Source organism: Falco rusticolus, chromosome 2, assembly GCF_015220075.1.
Source record: "Falco rusticolus isolate bFalRus1 chromosome 2, bFalRus1.pri, whole genome shotgun sequence".
Lineage (NCBI taxonomy): Eukaryota > Metazoa > Chordata > Aves > Falconiformes > Falconidae > Falco > Falco rusticolus.
The window spans coordinates 83,702,348-83,725,001 of NC_051188.1; the positions used below are offsets into that span (position 1 = coordinate 83,702,348).

At 40.7% G+C, this 22,654-nt stretch overlaps 1 protein-coding gene across 1 annotated transcript; it reads right to left on the bottom strand.

Moving 5' to 3' along the window:
- Positions 1-725: 725 nt before the first annotated feature.
- On the bottom strand, positions 726-21,894 carry LOC119143366 (cytochrome b-245 heavy chain). Its single transcript, XM_037377570.1, has 13 exons — positions 21,787-21,894; positions 19,071-19,166; positions 17,526-17,636; positions 13,642-13,726; positions 12,255-12,400; positions 11,254-11,444; positions 7,921-8,050; positions 7,022-7,114; positions 5,367-5,620; positions 4,914-5,076; positions 3,952-4,098; positions 2,637-2,761; positions 726-1,930 (listed from the first exon to the last, which is right to left on the bottom strand). Exons 1-13 carry the CDS (start codon positions 21,829-21,831, stop codon positions 1,804-1,806), a joined length of 1,713 nt encoding a protein of 570 aa, XP_037233467.1. The 5' UTR covers positions 21,832-21,894; the 3' UTR covers positions 726-1,803.
- Between the last annotated feature and the right edge of the window lie 760 nt (positions 21,895-22,654).

Sequence of the window (22,654 nt, forward strand, 5' to 3'; positions counted from 1 at the left end):
TCCAAGACTCTTCACGTGATAAATACGCTGTCTCCTTTAGACCTCTTGTAATTCTTCTTTGCCCACTTTCTAACAATATAGCATCCTGATCACATTTCTAATAAAATCAAAGGCAAATATTTCAATGCTTTCTGCACAGCATGACAGATTATTATGTTTCAGTAGCAATGATTTTTATTCCACAGCAGAAGCTTCTTTAATTCTGCTTATGTTCTATTCTGATTTAATAGAGGTGTTTCAAACAGAATTATGTGGATTTAAATATGGCTCTTCTGAGGGAAAGAACTGGAAAATTCCCCACCAAGCTAATCTTTGCCAGAAACTGGTATTAATAAATAGGAAACTGGTAAGCTGTCCTTTTGAAGTCACATGGGGTGCTTGGATAAGATTTAAAAGTGGTGTAAAGGGAGAACATATCCTGTCTAGCAAGCTGACATGTAAAATATGCTGCATGCAACCAGCTGGCTGCACAAATTTGAAATTGCAGGAGGAGACCACCACTTTCTTCTGTGACTGTTAAGAACCTGTCAATAAGGTCTCATGCTGTGTAGGAGCTATCACAGGGCTTGGCTGCAGGGTTTAAAAGTCGCTAAGCAGGTGATGGCTGAACGGGAGACTGTGGTGTACTAAATGGCAGCTTTTTTCAAGGCTTTTTGCACTTTTTTCCTTTTTTTTCTATGCTACTGGTTTTAATGCTTTTTTTAAAAAATTATTTTCTTTCTCTCTTGCTGGTATTAAAGGTTTTGGTTCTTTTTTTTTTTTAAGAACCTGTTACCTGTAGTGTACATCCAGAAGTATTGTGCTGTGTATGGGTGTCTTGTGCACATCCGAAGATTGATTTGTAGCTATTCCAGCTACTGCCCACGTGATCATTGCTTTCTGAAACCTGTTTCACCATCAAAGAGGAACAGCTGAACAACAGGGCCAAAAGCACTGCATGTATTTAAAAACGCTCCAGAAAATACCCATTAAATCATTTAGGAACAAGTTTTTTTAAGCCTTGAAAATCAGAAATGGGAGTCTTGAAAACACAAAATCTCTTCTTTTTTGCATCACTGCACCATGAATTTGAAGATATGAAACAGCATGTTCAAAGCAGCTGAGCAATGTCTCACATGCCAGGTGCGGAACTTGGTTTGAAACCGTGCTTGTCATCCCCCTGCAGCTGGGGTGGGGGTGCCACTTGGAAATCCAGGTGGTTCCTTTGCAGTTCTCCACTTTCCTAGAGAGGAACAGCTGCTTTTCAGCTGCCTGTGTTATCTCTTGGACAAGATGTTTAGGCTTGTATTCGGAAACCTGAAAGATGCTGGTGCTCAAAGGAGATTCTCTCTTGTAAGGAACAACCTTTCCAAGTCACCCTTCCCCAACCCTGTCTTGTTCCAGGGACTCGCTGCAGCCAGGTTAAGCTGTCTCCTAATAGCAAGCATTACGCTAGAACGCTTTATTGTTTAATAGCATTAAGCTTTATCAGTGTGCATTGGTTCCCAAATGCATATGGCTGCCTAGACCTTTCAGCAGTCATTACAAATAACAGGAGGATAAAGGCAGTTAATTGAGGGGAAATCCCCTCACACAGACAAAGTAGATTTCTACTAAATTGCCAGCATACAGAGGGCAGTGCAAACTTCCCTAAGGTAAAACTTGACTCTTTTACTCTGCCACAGTGCCAAAATAATTCCCAAGAAGCAAAGGGATTTGCGTTAGTGTAGCTGAGATTAGAAGCTGGGCTGTCCTCAGATTCCAAATAGAAAAAGAGATCCAGTCTTTAGAAATTATATTGAATGAGTAACACATGCTTGGGAGTTAGAAATTTTCCTTGTTAAAAATGAAATGTACTCCTCGTGGGTCAGCTTCTGAGCTGCTGATGCTCTGCTTGTTGAGTGTGTCAGCTAGGCCCTCAGGTCCACAGAGGAAAACACCTATTCTGGAGCTGTGAAGAAAATGAAAATATGGTTAGGAACTAGGTATGGAGCAGTTGGATGTTCTTCATGTAAATCAATCTTATGTTCTGTAGGTGCAAGGTTTTTTTCTCAATTACAGGAACTGAAGTAGAACTTGATGTCTAGTCCTTAAAACTTATAACCCCTTAAAACTTGCAAGGCACTTACTACTGCCTTTAAAACAAACGGTGGGCTAAATCTAAGCTCAGCAGAAGTCAGTGAAGACAGGTTTATTGACCTCAGTGGAATCAAGGAAATAGAGCTTCGAAGAGCTTACGGCACTGATTCTTGAAAGGAACTCTTCTGGGTTTTTTCCTATTGATTTTGGGTGCTCAGCTAAAGGTCATCCATAGGCAGGTTTGGGGTTTTGAGGTACATAGTATTTTAGGAGGTATTCAGACATCACCTGATACTCCTGTCTAGCTGGAATGATGGGGTATGTTGTTTCTAAAACTATGGCTAATAATCAGACACTGCATGAGGTACCTCACCAAAAAGGAATGATTTTTTAAAAAAATATTGGTTAGAACAATTTGGTCAAGATCACATCCATGGCTGAAACAAGAATATAAAATACCTGGACAATGTTAGAAAAAAATTGTTCCTCAGACTTTATCAGCCAAAGGAACAAGAATATGCTATTATGGCATTTAGATAGAGGAAGTCCACGGACACTATCAATTTGTACAAGTTTACCCAGGATGCTGCCCTGCAATAGTTTTGAACTCATTTTCCCAGTTAGGTCTTCCATACAAGGTTTTCTGTTTAAGGCCTGTAATCACATCTTTCTCTTCTTCATGATGCACTACAAAGTGAGTGGCCTGTGGGAAATGAAACAAAGGACAGCGTAAAGACAGAGTTAGATATGGCAGTATTATGTCCTGTTAAAGAAGTAATGTCAATACACACTGAATTATTTCCAAACCAAGAATATGGAGTTTATGGTGTTTAGCAAGGATAGCTAACATTTGTGAAGTCCTGACTATCGGTGTCTGCCTCCTCCTTTTCCCCAGACTGGGCAATCTCAAGAGTTAAAGCTATGAAGCACTGAACACAGCAATTAATTACATTTCTTTTGCAATGAAGTGGTTTGGTCTACAAACTGTAAAATAAAGCTGTAAATTAAAACAGAACTTTCCCTTCAGGTACAATAATACAACTCCTTTGACCTTAATGAAGTCTTGCCAGTTTGATCTCGGGAAGCCTTGACCCATATGAGGAGGTCTTGTCCACTCTCCCTGTGTAACTTTCATCTAAAGCAGCTAAGCTAAGTAAAGCCAGGAAGAGAAGGTGGGGTTAAGAGCACAAGTTCAGGCCTTGCAGAGTTCTGCAGCACTTTTATATGAGGAAAAAGTTACAGGTAATGTTCTCCCCAAGCAAAAATTGTGGGACTTTTCCTTCTCCGCCCCTACCCCTCCCATGTGTGAGAACTTCCTATCTTGCTCCTGCCCCTCCCTGTCCATCTAGCTAGCTACAGGACTTTAGGCACATGGTGAATTTTGCAATGGTGAGACATAAGTTTTCACTAAAAGTAACAAAGAGAGCACCTTTCCTGACTCCATCACACACTCTGAAGTGGCTCAATGACGAGATGCTCCTTTCTATCCCCACAGCGACCTGCCTGCATGGGGCCAGACAGAGAACTCATGAGAGTCCTCAAACAAATGAGCTGCTGTTGCTCAGACTTTGTGCATTACCTTCCCTAGTCCCAAATGCTATTAATTATATTTTAAGCAATATTAGCTATCTTAGAGATACTTGCATGGTCAGCTGGGGTTGCTGCTGTGAGGACAGACTGCTTCCCAGAGTGCACAGCCGGAGCAGACCACAAAGTAAGTCAGAGTGCACATTAGCAGCTGATCCCGTGTAACTTCTGATGCGTAATACCTGTCTGCATGTAAAACCTCTGAGAGCCAGACAGAGGCCCATTTGGACATTCATCAAAACATAACAGACTTGCGAACATCGATCTCTGTGCATATGGAAGCAATATTTTCTACCATCTTGTTACCTGAGATTCATCCCAGCCTGTAAGGTAGATGTTATAGCTGAGAAACTCTGCGTTATTCCTCTCCTGCATTTGAGCCTCCAGAGATTGCAAGAGGTCAGCAAACCACTCAAAGGCATGAGTGTCCCTGCAAAGCCAGTAAAAATAAATCTGGAAGAGACAAGAGGAAGCTGTCAGGGGACATAGGAACTTACGGTTCCTAGTTTTATGTCTGCTAACAGAATGGGGATTGTAGAGTTCTTGTAGAAATTGCCCCAACTACTTCAGTAGATGGGTAGGCTCTTATGGAAGCTATTCAGGAGTTTTGATGCTGGGAGGGTTGTGAAGCAGAATGAGTGACAGCAAGAACAAGGAAATATCTTTCTATTTCTCTTCCACCAGTGGGTGACATTTTTAGTTCATGATATTTCCCCACATACATTATTGTAAAACAGTTTGTTAGGACATAAATAAATGATTTAGAGGTAGACTCTACCTCCCTTGGCAGGCAAGGTAAATTAAAATAGGTAACAAAACCAGTTCTGTTCTCTGAATATGACCATAAGAGCAAAGTGTGACCCCCACACCTCTGCACAGGGAGTTTCCAGAGGCAGGAGGGGAGAGGAGGATGCTAGCAGTGCTCTTCCACTGATGTATTGCTTTCTCTGTGCTTAGGGAAGGAATGCAATATTTGCATGGGCTGTGTCAGTGCCTTGGACTTCTTGTTTCTCATGCAGATTGAAAAGCATCTCCACTGGAAATCCCCAGGGCCACAGTGAGGATTTGTATGTGAGATTATGCTTGTAGGACATTTCTCCTTTAATTATGACCCTCCTACTTCTCTGCCTGCTAGTTTTGTGAGGTAGCTGGACTCTTCTCGTAGGACTCATGAGTGTCTGGAGCCACATCAGCTTTGCTGGGCCTGTTTTGATTTGGGCTGCCATCCCTTGAGCAATTCCATGGGTTCTGGGAAAGAGGACATGTACCTTCTTGAGTTTTAGGTTGGTCGCATCGTGGCAGTATTTGTACCAGACAGACTTGAGTACAGATGCAAAGGGGGTGACCCCTATTCCAGCTCCAACAAGCATAACAGTTTCGTAACTGAATACGTCCTCACTAGCTGTTCCAAAGGGGCCGTCCACAGCTATCCTGAAATTGAAAGTACTCTTAATAAATCAATAGTGAATATTTATCAGCACCATTTAAAATAACAGTAAAAAGGTAGGTATTTGTCTGCTACAACACACATTTGGGCTGAATACCAGTCAGCAAAAGAAGAGGTGGTGTTAATGGGAAGAAACTGTAAAGAGCCATCTAAGGCCCACATCTGTGTTGGAAGTAGTTAAAGATTGTATCACAGGTGCCACCAAACTGGTTGAGCAAAATTTAAACTGTCATAGGTGTTGGTTGACTTCACTGTGGAGACTTTTTGTACATACTTGGGCAACTTCCATGCCTCTTGGAATTCTTGTTTATCACATCCGCAGGCATTGAACAAACCCTCTGTCCAGTCTCCTACAATACGGACATGAATGCTGAAGTAATCCTCTTCTGGAGCAGAGGTTAATGTAAACGGATGCCATTCCAGTTTGGACACTGCTGGGCATTTGACAAAAATGTATTGCCCAACCTCCATCTTGAAGCCCTTCTTCATCATCTGGAGCTCAATTGTCTTGAAGGGATGAATGACCACCTACAGCGGGAGGGACAAGGGTAAAAAAGGGAAAAGGAAAAGGCTGTCTTCACTGTTCACTGGATGTATCTACATCCTCCATCACTAACAACATCCTCTGCTATGACAGCAAGGCAAGCAGGTGAAATTTTGTTCCCAGCAGAACTGGGAGTGAGGAACAGCACCTGACAGCCAGATGAAAGACTGCAGAAGATGCTGAATTTTTTTGGTTGAAGTATTTTTTCACACCATGTTTGCGGTCACTCCAAAAGGGACAGGTCAAACTGGCACGTCTTGTAACATATCACCAGATCTATGTATGCGCACTGTGAATTCCAGATGCACCTTACACAGTGGCACAGCGCACAGTATTAATAGATTTGACAGTGTATGTAGGGGCAAAAACACAGGGCTGTCATACAGATAGGGAATTGGGTAGATAGTGCCTCTGGAAACTTATGTTTTTGTGTGTGGGACCTATGGACATTTGGATTCTGCCTATCTTTAGCCAAGAATAAACAGAACAGTATTCTAGAAGCAAGGCTAGTATTTCCGTCACTACGATTTTTTAATCCTAAAGTTGTCTGCCAAGGTTATTTTCATTTTTCAGAAGAGATTTGCAAACGGGAGAATCAAGTCTATCTATTAATGTAGGTATTAATTATAGAGTTTAGCATCGTGGAAGAAATTTTCTGCCAACAAGACACTAAGCAGACACCATAGACATATGGTGTAGAAATGGCTCAGAGATATTTTAGTAAAATTATCAAAAAGCACACTAGGATCCTTCCAACATGTCAGCATTGTGCTAGGGCACAGTAGAGACACCGAATGTCATCCTTTAAAGCTTGCTATGATTTGAACAGGATACATCCACAAGATGTGTGGAATGTGAGGAAATTACACTGGGAAAGACCAGGGTAGTTCTTACATGTTTGAGCTTAGTGCTGTGCTAATTTGACTGTCAGACTTTCAGAACCAGTGTTTATATGTCTGCAATGCACAATGGGGAACAGAAGTTCATCATTTGCGTTGGCTGCACAAAATAGGCACCCCCTCACTCTCCTTTTCAGGAGTCATTTGTTCTGCTGAAAAATCAGAATTCTTAAATATCCATGTAGTTTTGAAAACAAAGATCTTAAATTATTCTTAAGGCTGTGGAATTTCTATATTATGATTTTTTCCACTCAATAAAAAGGAAACTAATTTCTCTTTCCTAAGATTCAGTTCTGCAGCATAGCTAACTTCCTCCTCTTGCTCTCTTTTAGAGGCAGGCTACATTTAGATGTTAGAGGTTAGCATCATGATAGCAGCCAGAACGTTCCTTTCACTGATGACATTGTAGGAGTTGCTGGCTTTGCTGCACCGTTTGGAAAAACTGATAAAGTTTTGCTGGGTGTTAAGCATAGCGTCACCACATACCTTTGTAATAACAACCTTCTGCTGTGACCTCCAAAACCGCACCAGCCTCTCACACAGGTACAAAACCATGGGACCTACTACCCACTTCCATGTCTGTAAGCAGAATAAAATGAGAAGTCAGGTAATGAAGATGGCAATTCAGATTGAGTCCTGGAAATGCTATGAGCAGACAAGTAATCTAGGTTCTGTATCAACCAGCGTAGGGACCCCTTAAGAGAGATGACACCTTCAAAATTACTTCTGGTCAGAGAGGGGGTTTCTTTGTTGAGAGTTGCAGCTGGCTTTTTAGTTGCCACTAGAGTTACAGCAAGGTATTTTCCTATGAGTGATATTGTCTTTGTCTAAAAATGAAGGTAACTAAGTCAAAGTTGTGGAGTAAAGCTCTGAATGTGTTGTTGACTCAGGTCTGTATTACTGTAGGAGATGTGGTTTCTGTTAACAGATCAGTCTGAAATGTGAACAAACAACCAGTCTGGTTAGTCAATAAAAGTTGAAGCTTCAATGTCACATTTCCAGACGCATTAATTTTCTGGTAATTATCATCAGTCCATTAATAATGTGAAACTATTTATTGCGTAGATTATAGCACTTTCTAGAAGTCCCCACGAGCCACAAAATACATTTTGGGTAAACAGATATGATTTGCGCTTTTGTTTTGCCTATTAATTTTGCTCATTTTATGGCACACTGGAAGGGGGTTGTCTGTCTGTCTGTCTGTCCATTTCTGCTTATAATCCATTTTGTCAAAATCTATTGCTTTATGTAAAGAAAGCAGCCACTGAAGAGTGCTGGGGGTTACACAGCAGCTTTTCCACAGCAAATGCATATGCTATTTAACAAAAAAAGAGTAAACTGTAAACATTTTTAATTGGATTTACACTCAAGACAACTGTTCTTACCATAGGAGGATTCCCTGAAAACTGGGGGATTGGGCAAGCCCCCTTCTTCCCCCATTGAGTGAAGTTCTTGTAGCAAACCTCTGGATTATGTTCAGCCAGGCTCTCATCTGTCTGCCCCCGTACAATACGCCTGGAAAAAAAACCCCAAGAATCATTAAGGCGATGAAATGAAAATGAAGGTATATGTCCCTTATTATTATTCTACAGCTTTGATATAGCTTGACTGCTCAAATCAAACCACAAAAATGTTATTGAAGTGATAAAAATGGAGAAGAAAGTTTGTGGGGAAAAATACTGACTACAAGATTAGGAAATGTAGAGGTATGTCCATTACCATTTTCAGGATGCAGTCACAATAGGAAAGCTTCATTCTTTCCAGAGTTAGCCTACTTTTTTCTTCAATAAAAACAAAACCTGGAGTGGGCAAGGTAGCCAGTTTCCTAGTGACTGGACAGAAATAATTTCTGTTGTTTATCTTAGAAATTTGGAGAGCTCTTTCCAACATACATTCTTCCTTTGACCCTTGCTCTCCCTCTAAAGCTGTGGAGTAGCTGTTCAGTCAGTGTGGATGAACACAGATGAACTTCTGATGCAAAGCAGCTATGCAAACTATATCAGCTTGTGTTAGCCTCCGGCCTCTATATTCTTGCTTGGTTAGGGTTTGTTGTTGTTGTTTGTTTTATTATAGAGAAGTCTGACTGCTCCAGTTCAGCTGTATTTCCAGTGGCAGAGCTAAAGCTGAAAGGCAGTTTCAGTTTTGAGGGGGAAAAGTATGTTCTGATCTTGTTAACTATTTCCTGCCTTTGTCTGGAGTTGTGCCAGCCTCAGGGGCATGTAAGAGTCCCCAGAATGATTGTAATTAGGATGAGGGTCATAGTAGAGAAATTTAGATTAAGATCTACTGATTTTCCTTAGAAACAGTCTGGTTCTGATCAGGCTGTTCAGTTTTATGCCAATATGATTCTGTTGTTATCTTCTTCCCATGACTTCTCTTTCTGCTTTTCTAGCTCGGTTTCCATGAAGTAGACTATGTTTCTCATGTTTCAAATAACATGTGGTATGTAAGTCATATATATGCCCAGCTTTAAGATTTATCAGAAGATTGTTAGAAAGCCTGTGCACCCTCTTAAAAGTTGCACTGCTCACAAATATTACTAACGAACCTCTTCCTCATTAAAGGTTTGATTAACATCCTGTCTGAAAAATAAAGGGAAGGAATGACACTGTCCTGGGAGTGTCATGAGTTGCAGTTTGCAGGAACATCACCAGCTGCAGTTTACTTCCCTACTAATGACAACGGGTTCATCTGAGCTGCCTGCCCTCTGGGATGAGTTGGGGGGCAGGAGGAGCCCATTTCCTGCCACTCCTCACCCTGTTGCTTAAGGGAAAGTGAACCTGAGGTTCTTGGCCTTGTCCTATGCTCCATTCAAGGTCTGACAATGCCAGTACCCTGTACAGGAGAAAAAAAAGACTTATTTTCCCTCATTACTCAGTGCAGATGCTCTTCCAGTACTGTAACTAAGCTTTCAGTAGTATAGCCTTATAGCTACTTCTTTTTCAGCTGAAAGTTTTACTTTAGCTTCCAAAGCAGGGTGATCTGCATCTCTGTGCTCTCTCCTCTTTACATTTACTGTGATGGGAAGTTTAGGATGTTTGTCCGTGACACATAGGTCATGCACAGAAAACATCAGTGCTACTAAAGTGCTGTAATGGCTTGTAACGGACAGGGATATGCCCCTTTGATTCTGTTAATTATCTTTCGTTCAGTTTTCTGTATATACATATCTGTATGTATGTATATATGCTTAAGTATGACACACAGCCTTCTGTCTCCTGAAATAAACTTGACATCTATGCCTCTCTCTAGCATGTTACTTTGAGACTGTCAGATCATACTTATTCCATAACATCCATCTTTGCACACGTAAGATGCCTTCCTTCAGTGTAAAAACCTGTCCAACTAGTGTATTAGTATTTTATCTAAACTCAAAATGTCCCTCTTGCCTCTAAGGCCAAATAAGTGAGGCCACTGAGTTCACAGCCAGAAAGCATCCTTCCCTCTACAGACAATAATATTCCTATGTTTATCTCCTTTGAAAGGACAGCTGAAGTTCTCTGACAACCACATTCAACCCCACTGCTGCCCAAACTCTTGTCTTTTCAGCATAGTGCAATTAAAACGGTGGAAGTATACTGAACATCCAAGTAAGCAAAAAGTCAACTTTTATGAAACACATACTCCTCACCAACCTCTAGGAAGAATTGCTTTCTGATAGCATTGTGTAGTTACTACTAGCAAGATTGTACATTTCGTCAGTAACTATACAGTCTTTGCTGCAGGAAACATGAACCACTTCTCCTTTTCTTTCAACAGGTTTTGCTCACACCTTCTCCTTCTTGTTTTGGAAGTTGGAATGGCCAAGTATGCTGGTGGTGATCCTCATCTGCCTTCTATTTTTGTTCTTCCTGTTGTGCTCTCATTTCTGTCTTTTTTCTAGCATTACTGGACTGAGAGGAAGTGTTTTTGAATAGTCATTTTTGCTGAGCATTTTTAAAGCATACTTTCTAGTGCACCTAAAATTTCCTTTAAAATGAACAACATTGTATAATTATGAACTATGAGATGTGGCTTGGATACTTTAGCCTTTTTTGTCTTTCTTTATGCGTCAGTTCTGTGGTTTTGAAAAATGTAACTAAAGTTCATTTTTCTAAGTGCTAAAATAGAGTTTGCATAGCACTAAAATTGTTTTGCTAGGCTTCTCAGCTATTTCAGAAGAAGCTACAGAATGAGCCAACAGTGGAAAAAGATGTTTGGCATTTGGAAGTTACAAAACCTTACAGTTGCCTATGGTTGAGCTGCAACAGCTAAAAATCTGTTCTGAAATGCTGCTGATATTAAAAAGTTCATCCAAGTCTGAAAGATAAATCTGTGTTACTAGAGTTTTCATTTACCCAACAAAATCCTAGGGTCTACATAATTTTTATGCTGAGATGTTCTTACATGCATGTATGTGATGGAATTCCTTTTAGAAGAGAAAGATAAATTAACAATTAGAAAAAAACTTGGGAAACAGCTTTCCCATTAGAATATCAGAAGAAATTGAGTATCAGTGAGCTTAAGTATGCCAGGTTCTCATGAAGCTTCATGCATGTGAATAGCTTGTTGTACATGTCAGTGAGAGCCACTGGCTCTCAAAGCCTGCATTGGCCCAGCATTGCTATCAAAAAATAACTGTTGCTTGGTAGCTTAAGTCCCTATACTTATGTGTGTAGAAGGCTTTACAATAAGATACAGTAGTTATTATGTACTGTGTGATAAATGTGAATACTCACCCAGCACCGTGGATGACAAGGCCAATGAAGAAGATGACAAAGAGATGGTGGGTGTACCAAAATACTTCGAAATACGACCTTCGGATGGTTTTGGTGGATGATGTGATGATTAGTATGAGGGCCAGTGTGATGATAACTCCGCTGAGACCAGCCAAGTACGTGAAAGCAACATATAGGCCTCCCACAGGATTCTGTGAAATAATTGCACACGTTGGTCTAAGGAAGGGGTCACACCAAAGCAGAGCCAGCTGAACCATCAGTATGTTTCGCTTGGCAAATCCTTTGCTTTGTTGTAAATCTTTAAGTCATCCTCTATCAATTTTGTATGCCGACAACGCCAAAATCCCACTCCATTTTTGTTGCACTGCAGATTTGCCTTTACTAAAGTAAGTGGAAGTAGAGGAAAAAGATTTCCCACCAATTCACACACCGAACATTGTTTCTTACTCTGCTGTTGCTCAGCAGTATGGGCTTGGGGAAGGTGAATATGTTTGCATAGCTCTGTTGTTGAAAGCTGGAGTTCTACATCCATTTTCAGGGAGCTAAATGACAGCTCTCCTTTCCAGTGGTGGCATGCAGCTGTGGGTCTCTTAACTCGTACAGACACTGGACACTTGGTGCTTCTGAGGAATGGGGAAGTTCCTTACTTTTGGTTTTTGTTAACCAGGGCTTAAGCAGCCCAAGTTCAAAACTTTTCCCCTGATTTCTGTGTACCTTTCTGTGTGCCATGTCTTCCTTAGTCACAAGACTGCTTTACAGAGTATTTGTTTTTACATAATATTTTAAAAAAACTACTTTGAAATCCTCAGGTGAAAAAGTTTAAATGCCAAAATTCAGCAACAATATTACTGATAAATATATGAGTGAATTATAAAAGGATTTGCTGCAAGATGGCCCAAACCCAGATTGTGCACACTAGAAATAGGTACTTTGCTCAAATAGTCTTATATGATCATCTAAATAAATGTAATAATGACTTTACACAGTCTGTTGTCACTTACTCCAATAGTTTTTCTAAAAAAGTTGACGTAGCTTTCATTTGGGTTATCACCAAGGCTAGAAAGCACAGCTGCCAGAGTGTGTTTCTCTTCAACACGGGCGTGCACACTCCACTCTACGTTGAATAAGTGTGCAATGGTGTGAATTGCTAGGAGTGACAGGAAAGAAATAATCACTGTTAAGCACAAGACAAGTACTGAGTGGTTTTGGCTACCATATGAAACTTTGGAACATTTGTCAACTGAAGCTTAAGACCTTTGCCACTTTCACCCTCTTCATCAAAATTTGAGATCACTGACATGTTCTACCTTACCAACTGAAGTTTACATCTTTTTGGGTGGGAGAAAGAAGTAAAGGTAAGTTTCCAGCACATCTTTGTTCAACAGAGGCTTTCAACAACTTGAGTAGTAGTATCCTAATACACGGGAAATGGAAGTATGGGATGGCTTAAATTATTTGTCAGGATTATCCAGGATTTATGTAGAAAAGCCAGAAAATGAATCTGGATCTCTTTGGTGTCACATTTGCTAGTGCTGCTTTGTTCTGCTGTATTGCTAATAATCACTAATAATGTTCATGATGAGCTGGATGTGTTCATAAACCTAGTACAGCTGAGGTGTTTCACACTACCTCCACTACACATCATTGTGGGGGCAAGCCGTATAATGCTTTTCAAAATTTCCTCCTTTTTGTACCACCAGATACCTATTCACCTTCAAAACAGGGCCTGATGGGTACAGATCTAACACCCCAGGCAATCCTCTGCTGCAGCCCTCCTCTGTGGCCTTACGTTAACTGCATCGCCCTGCTCCTTTTCTGTGAAGAGGTGGTGAGTTTTCAGCCACAGCTCAGAAAGGGAACTTGCTTAACTCAAGTAATCTACTGATATGAAGACTGTTCTAGGATATATCTTTGTAATTTACTTGCACTGAGAAGTGACAAATGTGATGGGGAAAAAAAAAAAAAAGAAACCCCTTAGTTTAGGAAATGAGATATAAAATATGAAAATATTCCCGTGGCCTGTCCAGGTTTTTATATACCCTTTTATCATTTTTATTATTTGTTTCAGACATGCCAGCAAAGAAAAAAGTCTAAACAAGAATTAAAGCCAGAGTACGTGGTTCTCAGGGCATTGCTAAACATCCTTTATTAACCAGTGTCATAAATGCTGCTGGTGGATCAAGGGAAAAGTATTATTTCTTATTTTTCTTTTGCTCTCTGCCAGTTGCAGAATAGTGTTTGAAAACTGATTTAAGCCTTGGCACATGCTGACTCCTTTAGGTTAATGAAATCACGTCTCTACACATATCCTTAAGAACTTGAATCCCAGCTGGGTTCTGTGTAAAACACATGACAAAGCAATAAACCAAGAAACATTTGAGTACCAACCAGTATGAAGAGCGATCATCCATGCCACCATTTTGTGAAAGGTGAGGTTCCTGTCCAGCTGTCGTCTGACGCGGGTAGAGCAGCACTTTGGGTTTGAAGAAAGAAAGTATTTGAAGACTCTTTGTGATTTCTATGCACACTTACTTAATTGTAGGAACAAAAACAGAGGGCCTGAGCACAACAATTGATGGCATTGCTAGTAAAAATCTAGAATTCCTAAATATAGACAAAAATATTTTCTCCCATACTTCAGACTACAGGAATAACAGATGATGTTTTAATGTGTTCCATTGAAACAAATCACTTGATAATGAGAAAAAACTTAACGTCCAGTATGACAAAGTATATATATTATCTGTGTTAAAGTACATGCTATAAACAGAAGGAGGGGTCACAGTCTGCCATGGCAGGGTGACTGCTTTGGTAGTGGCAAGTCGCCACCCAGCATCAGGATCCTGTTGTGGTTCATGCTGTAGAAATGGATTGCAAAGTCTGGGTATGACTGTCTCAGGGAGCTTCCACCCCAAATGTGTTAGTCACTTATGGTCAGTAATGCGAAGTGATTCCTTCCCCAAAATACTGGGTGTACTTGCCAGGCATTCACTTACAATTTGTTTCTGGAGTTACACAAAGAGAAACAGAAAGAGAAAATCTCTGCTGATACAAACTGAACAAGTTGGCTCTTAAGAAAAACAGAACGATACGTTCATGAAGAATGTTAAGTTCCTAAGAGGCCCCATCTAAATGGTGCTGCAGTCAGTGGGAGTTTTCCTATAACTTTAAGTTCCTGTAAGGCTAGATTTACTGTCTCCACACAGTAGAAAGCATGATTATCCTGTGTTGTATCTTTATATTGCTTTTGCTGATTGGCAAAGGGAAGAAAACACTGTGGAAACTAACACAAACATTTCCTCACAGGAGCCAGGTAAATGTTTCACACCATGAATAAAGAGAGACAAAAATATTCTCCCAGGTTTTGCTGGACATTAACTTTGTGGAGGCCAGGGTAAGGTAATGCATCTTCCCAGCTGAGAGGGTGGAGCTGATCGCCCCAGCTCCCATCCCGGAGTGAAACAGAAGGGGTGCTGAAACACCAGAACAATTTAATTTCTGATTTGTTCGTCACTTAGTGGAGATATAGCAGCAGTGGCCTTACTCTTCCATACCAGTCCATTTCTAAATGTCCCATGAGTGTTAACTGTACAGATAAACAGATGAGCAGGAAAGAGTTCTCTCCAGTTATTCCCCAGCTGTGCCATTGATTTAAAAAAACGCTCTGGGGCTACTGCAATGACTTCGGCAGACTATAACAACAGCCAGGAGAATTTTGTCCTTCCCTGTATCATGTATCTTGAGACACAATTAAGAAGACTGTAGAATAAACTGTAGCATAGTAAAGGAAGTGGAGCTCTGCTTGACTGCCTTGCAAAAAGCACTTGGTCTTTCTGTTCAAGAAGCAGAAGGCCAAGCAATGGCAAAAAAAGTATTGAGGCTCATTAACAACAGTGATGAATACGGCAATAAAGGGCATGCAAAGAAAACAAAGCTGTTCTTTCAATTAATCACAAATAAATTTGTAGTGTATGATTTCTGGATGGCAGGATGTAAAGGGCAAGAGTTTCCAGCACACTCCTATTGAACAGTGAGTTTCAACAATCCTCCCCTCTCCTTAACCCCAATGACATTGTTGTTGGAAAGGTCACTGCCCTTTCAGTAAGTTATTTGACATTTTAAAATCCTGATTTTTCTTAAGAGATCCTCACAGGTGTTACCTGCAGAGCACAGCTAATTACAGACAACAGAACAAGTATAAGCAGCTGTACTCCTGTGCCACCACAGTCCTGACACTACCACTGGCACACTGGGCTGTGCATGTTTGCCTAAGATATAAAATTACCTCCTTCCCGAGGTACAGACTAATTGCAAAAAGCAACTGAAGTTAAACAAGCACCATCTAACAGCCCTTATTTTATGGCCTTCCCTCCCCTCCTTGCTCATCCTCGGAGCCCTTTGCTTCATCACACAGCCCAGTGCCACCAGCAAGACAACGAGCTGCAGGCAGGAAGCAGAAAGGGAGCTGTAGCTCTCTGCATGGGTCTCACCTGCACACTGAGGTGTAGCCTGAGTGACTCTACCACAGTGCCCAAGGCAGAAGGCCTTACTCTGTAGCATGAACACGGAGATAAGAGGGACAGCTTCATCGAGATCCTGGTTAGAAAAGTTAAGCTATAGATGTTAGGAGATAAGTAATTCAGAACAAGTAGCATAAAGTCCTAGCTGGAGTACAATCCTCAACCCTTGGAATGAGTTTTTAGCCCTCCAGTAATGTTCCCAAAAGTGTCTTCAGCTCTTTTTTTGCTTTGACCTCAGAAGACCTCTGCCCAACCTGCTTTCAGCCTGACCTCCGTGAAATCTATTTTAGACCTCATGAAGGCCTTGTATGATCAAGAGCTCATCAATATTTTCCAGTTGTATTCATCCAACAGCAACATTAATTCTTAATAAATTTACGTTCATGATTGACTTCTGCAGCCTGGGGAGTCAGCTCTAAATCTTGACAGATACTAGTTGATCTTTCTTAGGGCAGGGAAGAACAGCTTTAACCCTACAGTTTTACTTATTGTTCTTTTTCCTTTTACATAGGTGGCAGGTATGGCTGTCTGCTTTTGTAGCATCTGAAGGGGTATAGCACAAGACTGAAAGCCTGGTCTGTGTAGTTACAACTCTCTATTCCTAAGTGTTATGCCTTAAAAAGGGCAGGGCACTGTCCTTACTCCTAAATGTAATTTAGGAGCTTAAGGAGGCAGACACATCTCATTTATTCAGCCTCACTGATTGTCAGGATATATCTACCAGATGGAGGTAAGCCGGGGTTGTCTCTGATTATTTTCTTATTACTTTGTATTCTGCTCTCTTCCCCTGTGAAGGACTCTTGAAATAGTGCATCTATTTTATTGCTTCCTCTTTTGCTCTGCTTTTTCAGCCCCCACAGGCTCTCTCATTTGTGTGTAAGAATTTATGCTAGATTTATAAATGAAAACCAACTTCTGTGAACTGGTTTTGTTGACTATGTGTATATTAAAGAGGCTAGAAAGAAAGGAGGAATCATTATATATTTGGAAGGACAGTTCATGAGCTTGAGGACACCACTGCTTCTTTCACTGCACCACGGCATGCATTTTCTGTGTTATTTCTGCTGTAATAGCCAGAAATCTAGATTTCAACAGTGTGATACAGTCAGTACTACCATAGGAAGATACTCCAGCTGTCACTGAGAATCAGTTGTCCTCTTCTTAGTGGTGGTTCCTCAGTGCTGTGTATAACATTTGCATTTGGGAGCTAGAAACGGTCAAAAGGTCTGAAAACTATTTCACCCTGAGATGGAAATGCACCTCGGACAAGAAAGACTACAATGAAACAGGTGGAAAAAGTCCCATTCTGAAAGTCTGTGAAAGCCTACATTTACTTTGAGAACTGAACATGCAAAGACAGAAGACATGGGCTAGTATCTCCCTCTGTAAATGGGTGTTGCATCAGTGACAAATGATGTGAACGTGTGCAAGCAGCACCAATGGCTCTGCCTGCCAGAAGAAGGGCTTTGCACCTGCAGCCAAGGCAGCACAATGCCCCGGAGGCAGGAAAAAATGCATTCGAGTTTAAAGACTTGAAGGAGGCTAATTCAAGGCTAAACCTCTCAACAGAGCTCTAGGTACACCACTGGCATACAGACCTCAGTCTTGCTCATCAGCCTTATCTGCTTCCTAAAAGAGGACATCCCCAAAGTACGGCATATTTGGGGAACTTGGATGGAGTTGCTTAGTATATTTGCAAGGCTGCTTAGGTTTTTATCTTTCATAAATTTTGAAATTCTTTCTTCATCTTACCGCACTTGATCCTCTGAGGAAGGAGAGCAAGTTTCGACATACTGGCAGCAGAATCAGCATGCAATTGAAATTCAAGCAAGCTGCCGGGGCCCTTGCCAGAGCCAAAGCACGCTGTAATTGGAAAGATAATGTTATTTAATGCATTAACCAAGGCATTATCCGGAACATGGGTAGACACAGATTTCATTTATGCATTATATCACAACTTTTCGTGAGTGTGAGATCTAGAGTTAATTAACAATGTCCACATTTCAGAGTAGTCATGCTCTGGCCAAGTCAGAGACACAGGTGGGGCAGAACACATTCCTCCAGATAGACAGCTTTTATTTCCAGTTTTGAAATAATAGGCTTGTACAAAAAGCTCCCTGTCATGTCTGACAATCAATGGCCAAGCACAGATGCAAGTTGAAGCCATTAGTAAATTTTCTATCCCAAGGCTGTAAAGAAAGTCTCACTGCTGGGGCTTCAGTTGGCTGGGGGGGTGTGGCAGACAGAAGGGCAGCTTATGAGGGAAGCGGTTTTATGTTCTCTGTTGTCAGTAAAGGGAGTCTAGGGAAATTTGTTGTCTCATCTTTTAGGATTATATTCCCTTAATGTTGCTCTTCACCCTGTACGATTTCAGATTTTTGAACAAAGGCTGTTTGAACAGAGGGAACAATGACCATATTAATCCAAACACAGTGAAGGGAAGCAAAAGATAATGTTTGCCCTCCTTGCGTTTGTTCGGACCCTTTCAGGTTTCAGATCACAGTTACTGACTTGGGGTTACACTGAGCTCTAGTTATCCAAGCACAGGTCTCTGTGACTTCAAAGGCAACTGCACCATGATTGCAAAGGACAGAATTTGATCCATAGATGTGAAGCCATATGCAGAATGGGATTTCATGCTTTGTTGAATTAAACCATAGCTTTGCAAGCCTTTTAAAAAGTGCTATGTTCTGTAATTTGAAGCTTAGCCTGCTTTTTTTGTTAGTGATCAGGCTTTTAAAATATGTGAACAAATTAGTTTTCTCTGTCAGTTGGTCATGACCCGTGGCAGCTTTGGAAGCAGTCAGACACACAATGCTGCATTAACCAGTGGGATTATACTGAGTAGCCCAGGGTCCAGGATCACTTCACTACCTGACTAGTATTCACAGGCTTGACGAATGTGTGAATGATGATTGCTTTTCAGAGCTAATAGCTTTGTAAACTATTCATGCTATGAAAAATAATTGCAAAGGGAAGTGATTGCACAATATTTCAATAGCAATATTTTATTCATCTTTTGCTTAATAAAGCAGCCAAAATTTAAGTTCACTTTAATTACCAGGAGCATAATAGTTACCTGAAAACATCTTCAGAGTGGGATCTGTCTATTTTATGTACCAACTTTCTATTCAGAAGCACTGGGCATCTGTCTGCATTCAGTTGTATGTCTGCATGTGACTTTTAACTCCTACAGGAACTTGCAGCTCCAGCCACTTGATCCTCCTTCAATCAAATAAAACTAGGGAAAAATGCTATGTGCTGTCTATGCCAATATAATACACGTTTTGTACTTACGCCAAGGAGTACTCTGGTGTAGAAGAATTTTGGTGGAATGTCATACACAAGATAGTACCACCAAAAGAGGAAGGCATTTAGCCCCAGCCACACAAGCTGAAATAGAAACAAACAGGAAGCTTTACAGTTTGTTGTTAGAGATCATACATCTGAATTTACACAGTTCAGATAATGGTCAGTTGGTTCATTGTGCTCCTGTTTGCAGAGAGGCGCACTGCAGGGTATAAAGGCTTCAGGACAGGCAACAGAAATCTTTCTGGTGGAAATAGGCTCTGATGTGTGCACACAGAAGTACGGGAGTGGCAAAAACCAAAATACAGCAATGGGTAGCTGAAACTTTTGCATAGCCCAAAGGGTTTAGGCATGATTATATAAGGACCATCATATTACAGGTGTTTAGCTAAGTCTGCAAGTCTAGTTGAATGTCCAAACATCATTAAGGTTTAGGGTCTCTTCCAAACGGCAGTTCTTCAGACATATTAACCTATGTAAGAGGAAGACTTAGGAACTGTGCCAAAGGACAAAGAAGCTTGAGATCTAAATATAGATGGCCTAAATTGCACGTAGGGCTCTGAAGGTCTGAAAGCAGTCAGCAGGAAATATTCAACACAGGCATTTTGGTAGTGTTTAGACTACCCAATACTGGGCTTCTTTGTAACTGTACTGCAGTATTCTCTCATTCTTGCATATCCTATGGTGCAGGTTTCTTCAGGGAAAGAGAAGTTATTAGCCCTTTCCAAAGCTATCTAAGGCAGCTACAAGCCCATCCATCCAAAGAGATGATAGTGAATCTGGGCATTTGCCCTCCTGATTTTACATCCCATAGTGAAACCAATCTGTATCAGGGTACCCTCAGTCTAAAGCAGATTTACTAGGTGGTGTGTGAAAACAAAGTCTAATAACTGATGAAAAACCCAGCCTCTGGTTATAAGTTAAGGATGCCAGAAACTTTGACATTACAGCCCCTCACCCCTCCTAACCCATACATTTTGCTAGTTCTTTGGCCCAACTGACACTGTAAAAAACTTGGGATTAGTTTAGATCTTGAAAATGTATTACCCTTGTGACATAAATACAGGGAACGAAGGGATTTCCATCAGGGTAAGGCAGTATATGGGAAATCCCCAAATCCTCATTAAAAAAACCAAACTCGTCTCAGGATTAAATGCTTAGGATACGTATTTAAAGTGAGAGTGTTTCTACTCCCACATGCCTGTCAGCATGCCCAGAAGACCAGGATGTTTGGCATGATCCTTGAAGGTCTCTCACAGTTCTTCCTGGTGTTAACCCATGTGGAACATGGACCTTCTGAAACACACTGTGACACCCTCTGGCAACTGGGGGTTGAGTTGAAGAGTTAGCAGCCATCTGTGCTCTTCAGCTAAGGGACAGTGGAGGCAGCACAGGCTGGGGTCAAGGCAGACATGTTTCTGTTTTGTTGAGGTACACCAACAGAAACTGTGGCTGTCCTGTTTCTTTCAAGCACTGGACAGCCCTGTACCCAGCCAGCATGCACTGAAGCTGTAGAGGACAAAGCCAAACACTTTGGTAAGGCTTCCAGTGAACTGTCCTTTTGGCTGGATTCTTTATCAGTGACTTCGTTAGTTTCCTTCCTTATTAGCTGACCTTGTTATAGCTTTGAGGCTCTAAATAGAAATTCCTTATTTGAATAAAATAAGGGCCTCCTAATTTTTTAATATTTCAGTTCTGGTGGGGGAAAAAAACCCACCCCAGAATTCACCTTTTGGCAGTTTCAACTTCCTCAAGTCACTGAAGGTGACAGCAAACACAGCTACTGCTTTGCAAAGCACTGAAGTTCCAAGGTTATCTTCCTAAATCAGAGCTACACATCTACAATGTAAGTATTGATTGTTCATAGCAGGAGGAATACCTTTTGGAGAAGAGATGTTCACATTTCAGTCACCACAAATGTATATGTTCTAGGTCTTCTTTTTCTTCCTTTCATTTTTTACGGCTAGTAACCACACTTGGCAACAATACCTTAACTGGTATTACATTTTGGTTTTGTATGTTTTACGTGTATCTATATGTGTGTATATATATATTGTATGCCTATAGCTTTTGTATCACACTGTGAAGTGAAAAAAATAAAACACAAATATTAAATTCTGTCTACATTTTCTCCAAGGAGGACTGTCCAGCTTTACTCTTCAGCACTTCTAAATGCAACTGGGATTTTCAATACTTTTAAACCTTGCTCAGAATTAACTTAACCTACTTTCACAGCCACTCTGTGCAAGCTGTATACAAACTCAACTCAAATACTTAGTTGTCTTAATGAAGAATTCATGAATCTCTGCTCTAAATTTTGGAATCTGACTACAACACAAATTTTATGCCATCAAGACGCTATGCTTCCAGTTACACTCACTTTTGTTTATAAAAGTGCAAGAAAGGGTGGTTGTAATTGCTTTCTCTGTTGAAGCACACATAGTTAAGTGACTAACCTCAGATACTTAAATATTTCTAACAAAGCAAACGAAAGTTAGCATATGATCATTGCTCAGCTGACAATGAAGCCTACAGCAACTGAGATACTGGACAGAGCTCCTTAAAATTTATTCTCTTGAAGTGTTTCACTGTGCTTGCTGCCCTGGTTTCAGCATAATCATTCACTGGCACAGTGAGAGCTGCTTAGTACAATTTTCTGCAGAACTTTTCACTAGACACAAATCACAATAAAACTTGTACTTACAACGACAAAGATGGACAGTCCTTCATTCTCCACCCAGTTACCCATGACTGCCTGAGACGAGTGTGCACAACGGCCCCGTTCTTTCTGGGAAAGCGCCTATGTCTTCTCTCACAAGGAAGTGAGAGCAGAAGCTTGCAGCAGCCTGTTTCCTTTCTCATTCATTTAGGAAATAAGTTAACCATTGAATCATGTCCATAGTTCGGTTTCAAACATGTTTCTACTATCTTTATGCATAACTTTTCATAACTGAACTACATATAAACTGTTGAAATAAGCTATTTTTTCCTTGTGATACAGAGGATAAAATAAATAACATAACTGGTCAGGTTTTCTGCTAAAAATGTATTGCTACTTTATATAACTTTCAATGCTGAAATGTAATACAGAATGCACAGAAGGGCTATCTCTTCCCAGTCTTGTCTTTTTCTAATCACCTCAGGTCTGAGTTGCTGTTCCTGCTGATCGTCTTTGATAAATAATCACTAGAATTATTTCTCTTCCAGTAATTCAATGTCCACAGAGGCTTCCAAATGTAATCTAATACTCCTGTTGTCTGGTACTTGGAAGCCTTGCTACTTCTTCTCTGCTCAGGACGAAACTGAAGATATGTCGCTAGATAAGCTATTTTTCATACTTTGCACTCTTGCAGAGACCTCAGCCCCAGGAACCATGTCACTATATGTAAGAAGGCTATTGAAATAAGCATTTTGCTTTTGTGATTAGAGAGAAAAATATGGGAAATTGCCCAAATGTATTTTAGAGCTTACAAGCCAGAGGATATTTATTCCAAGTGTATTTGCTTTAAAAAAATGTAAAGTTAAGGGAGTTGAATGATTTCTGATTTTTTTGCCTCTGTGGCATCACAATT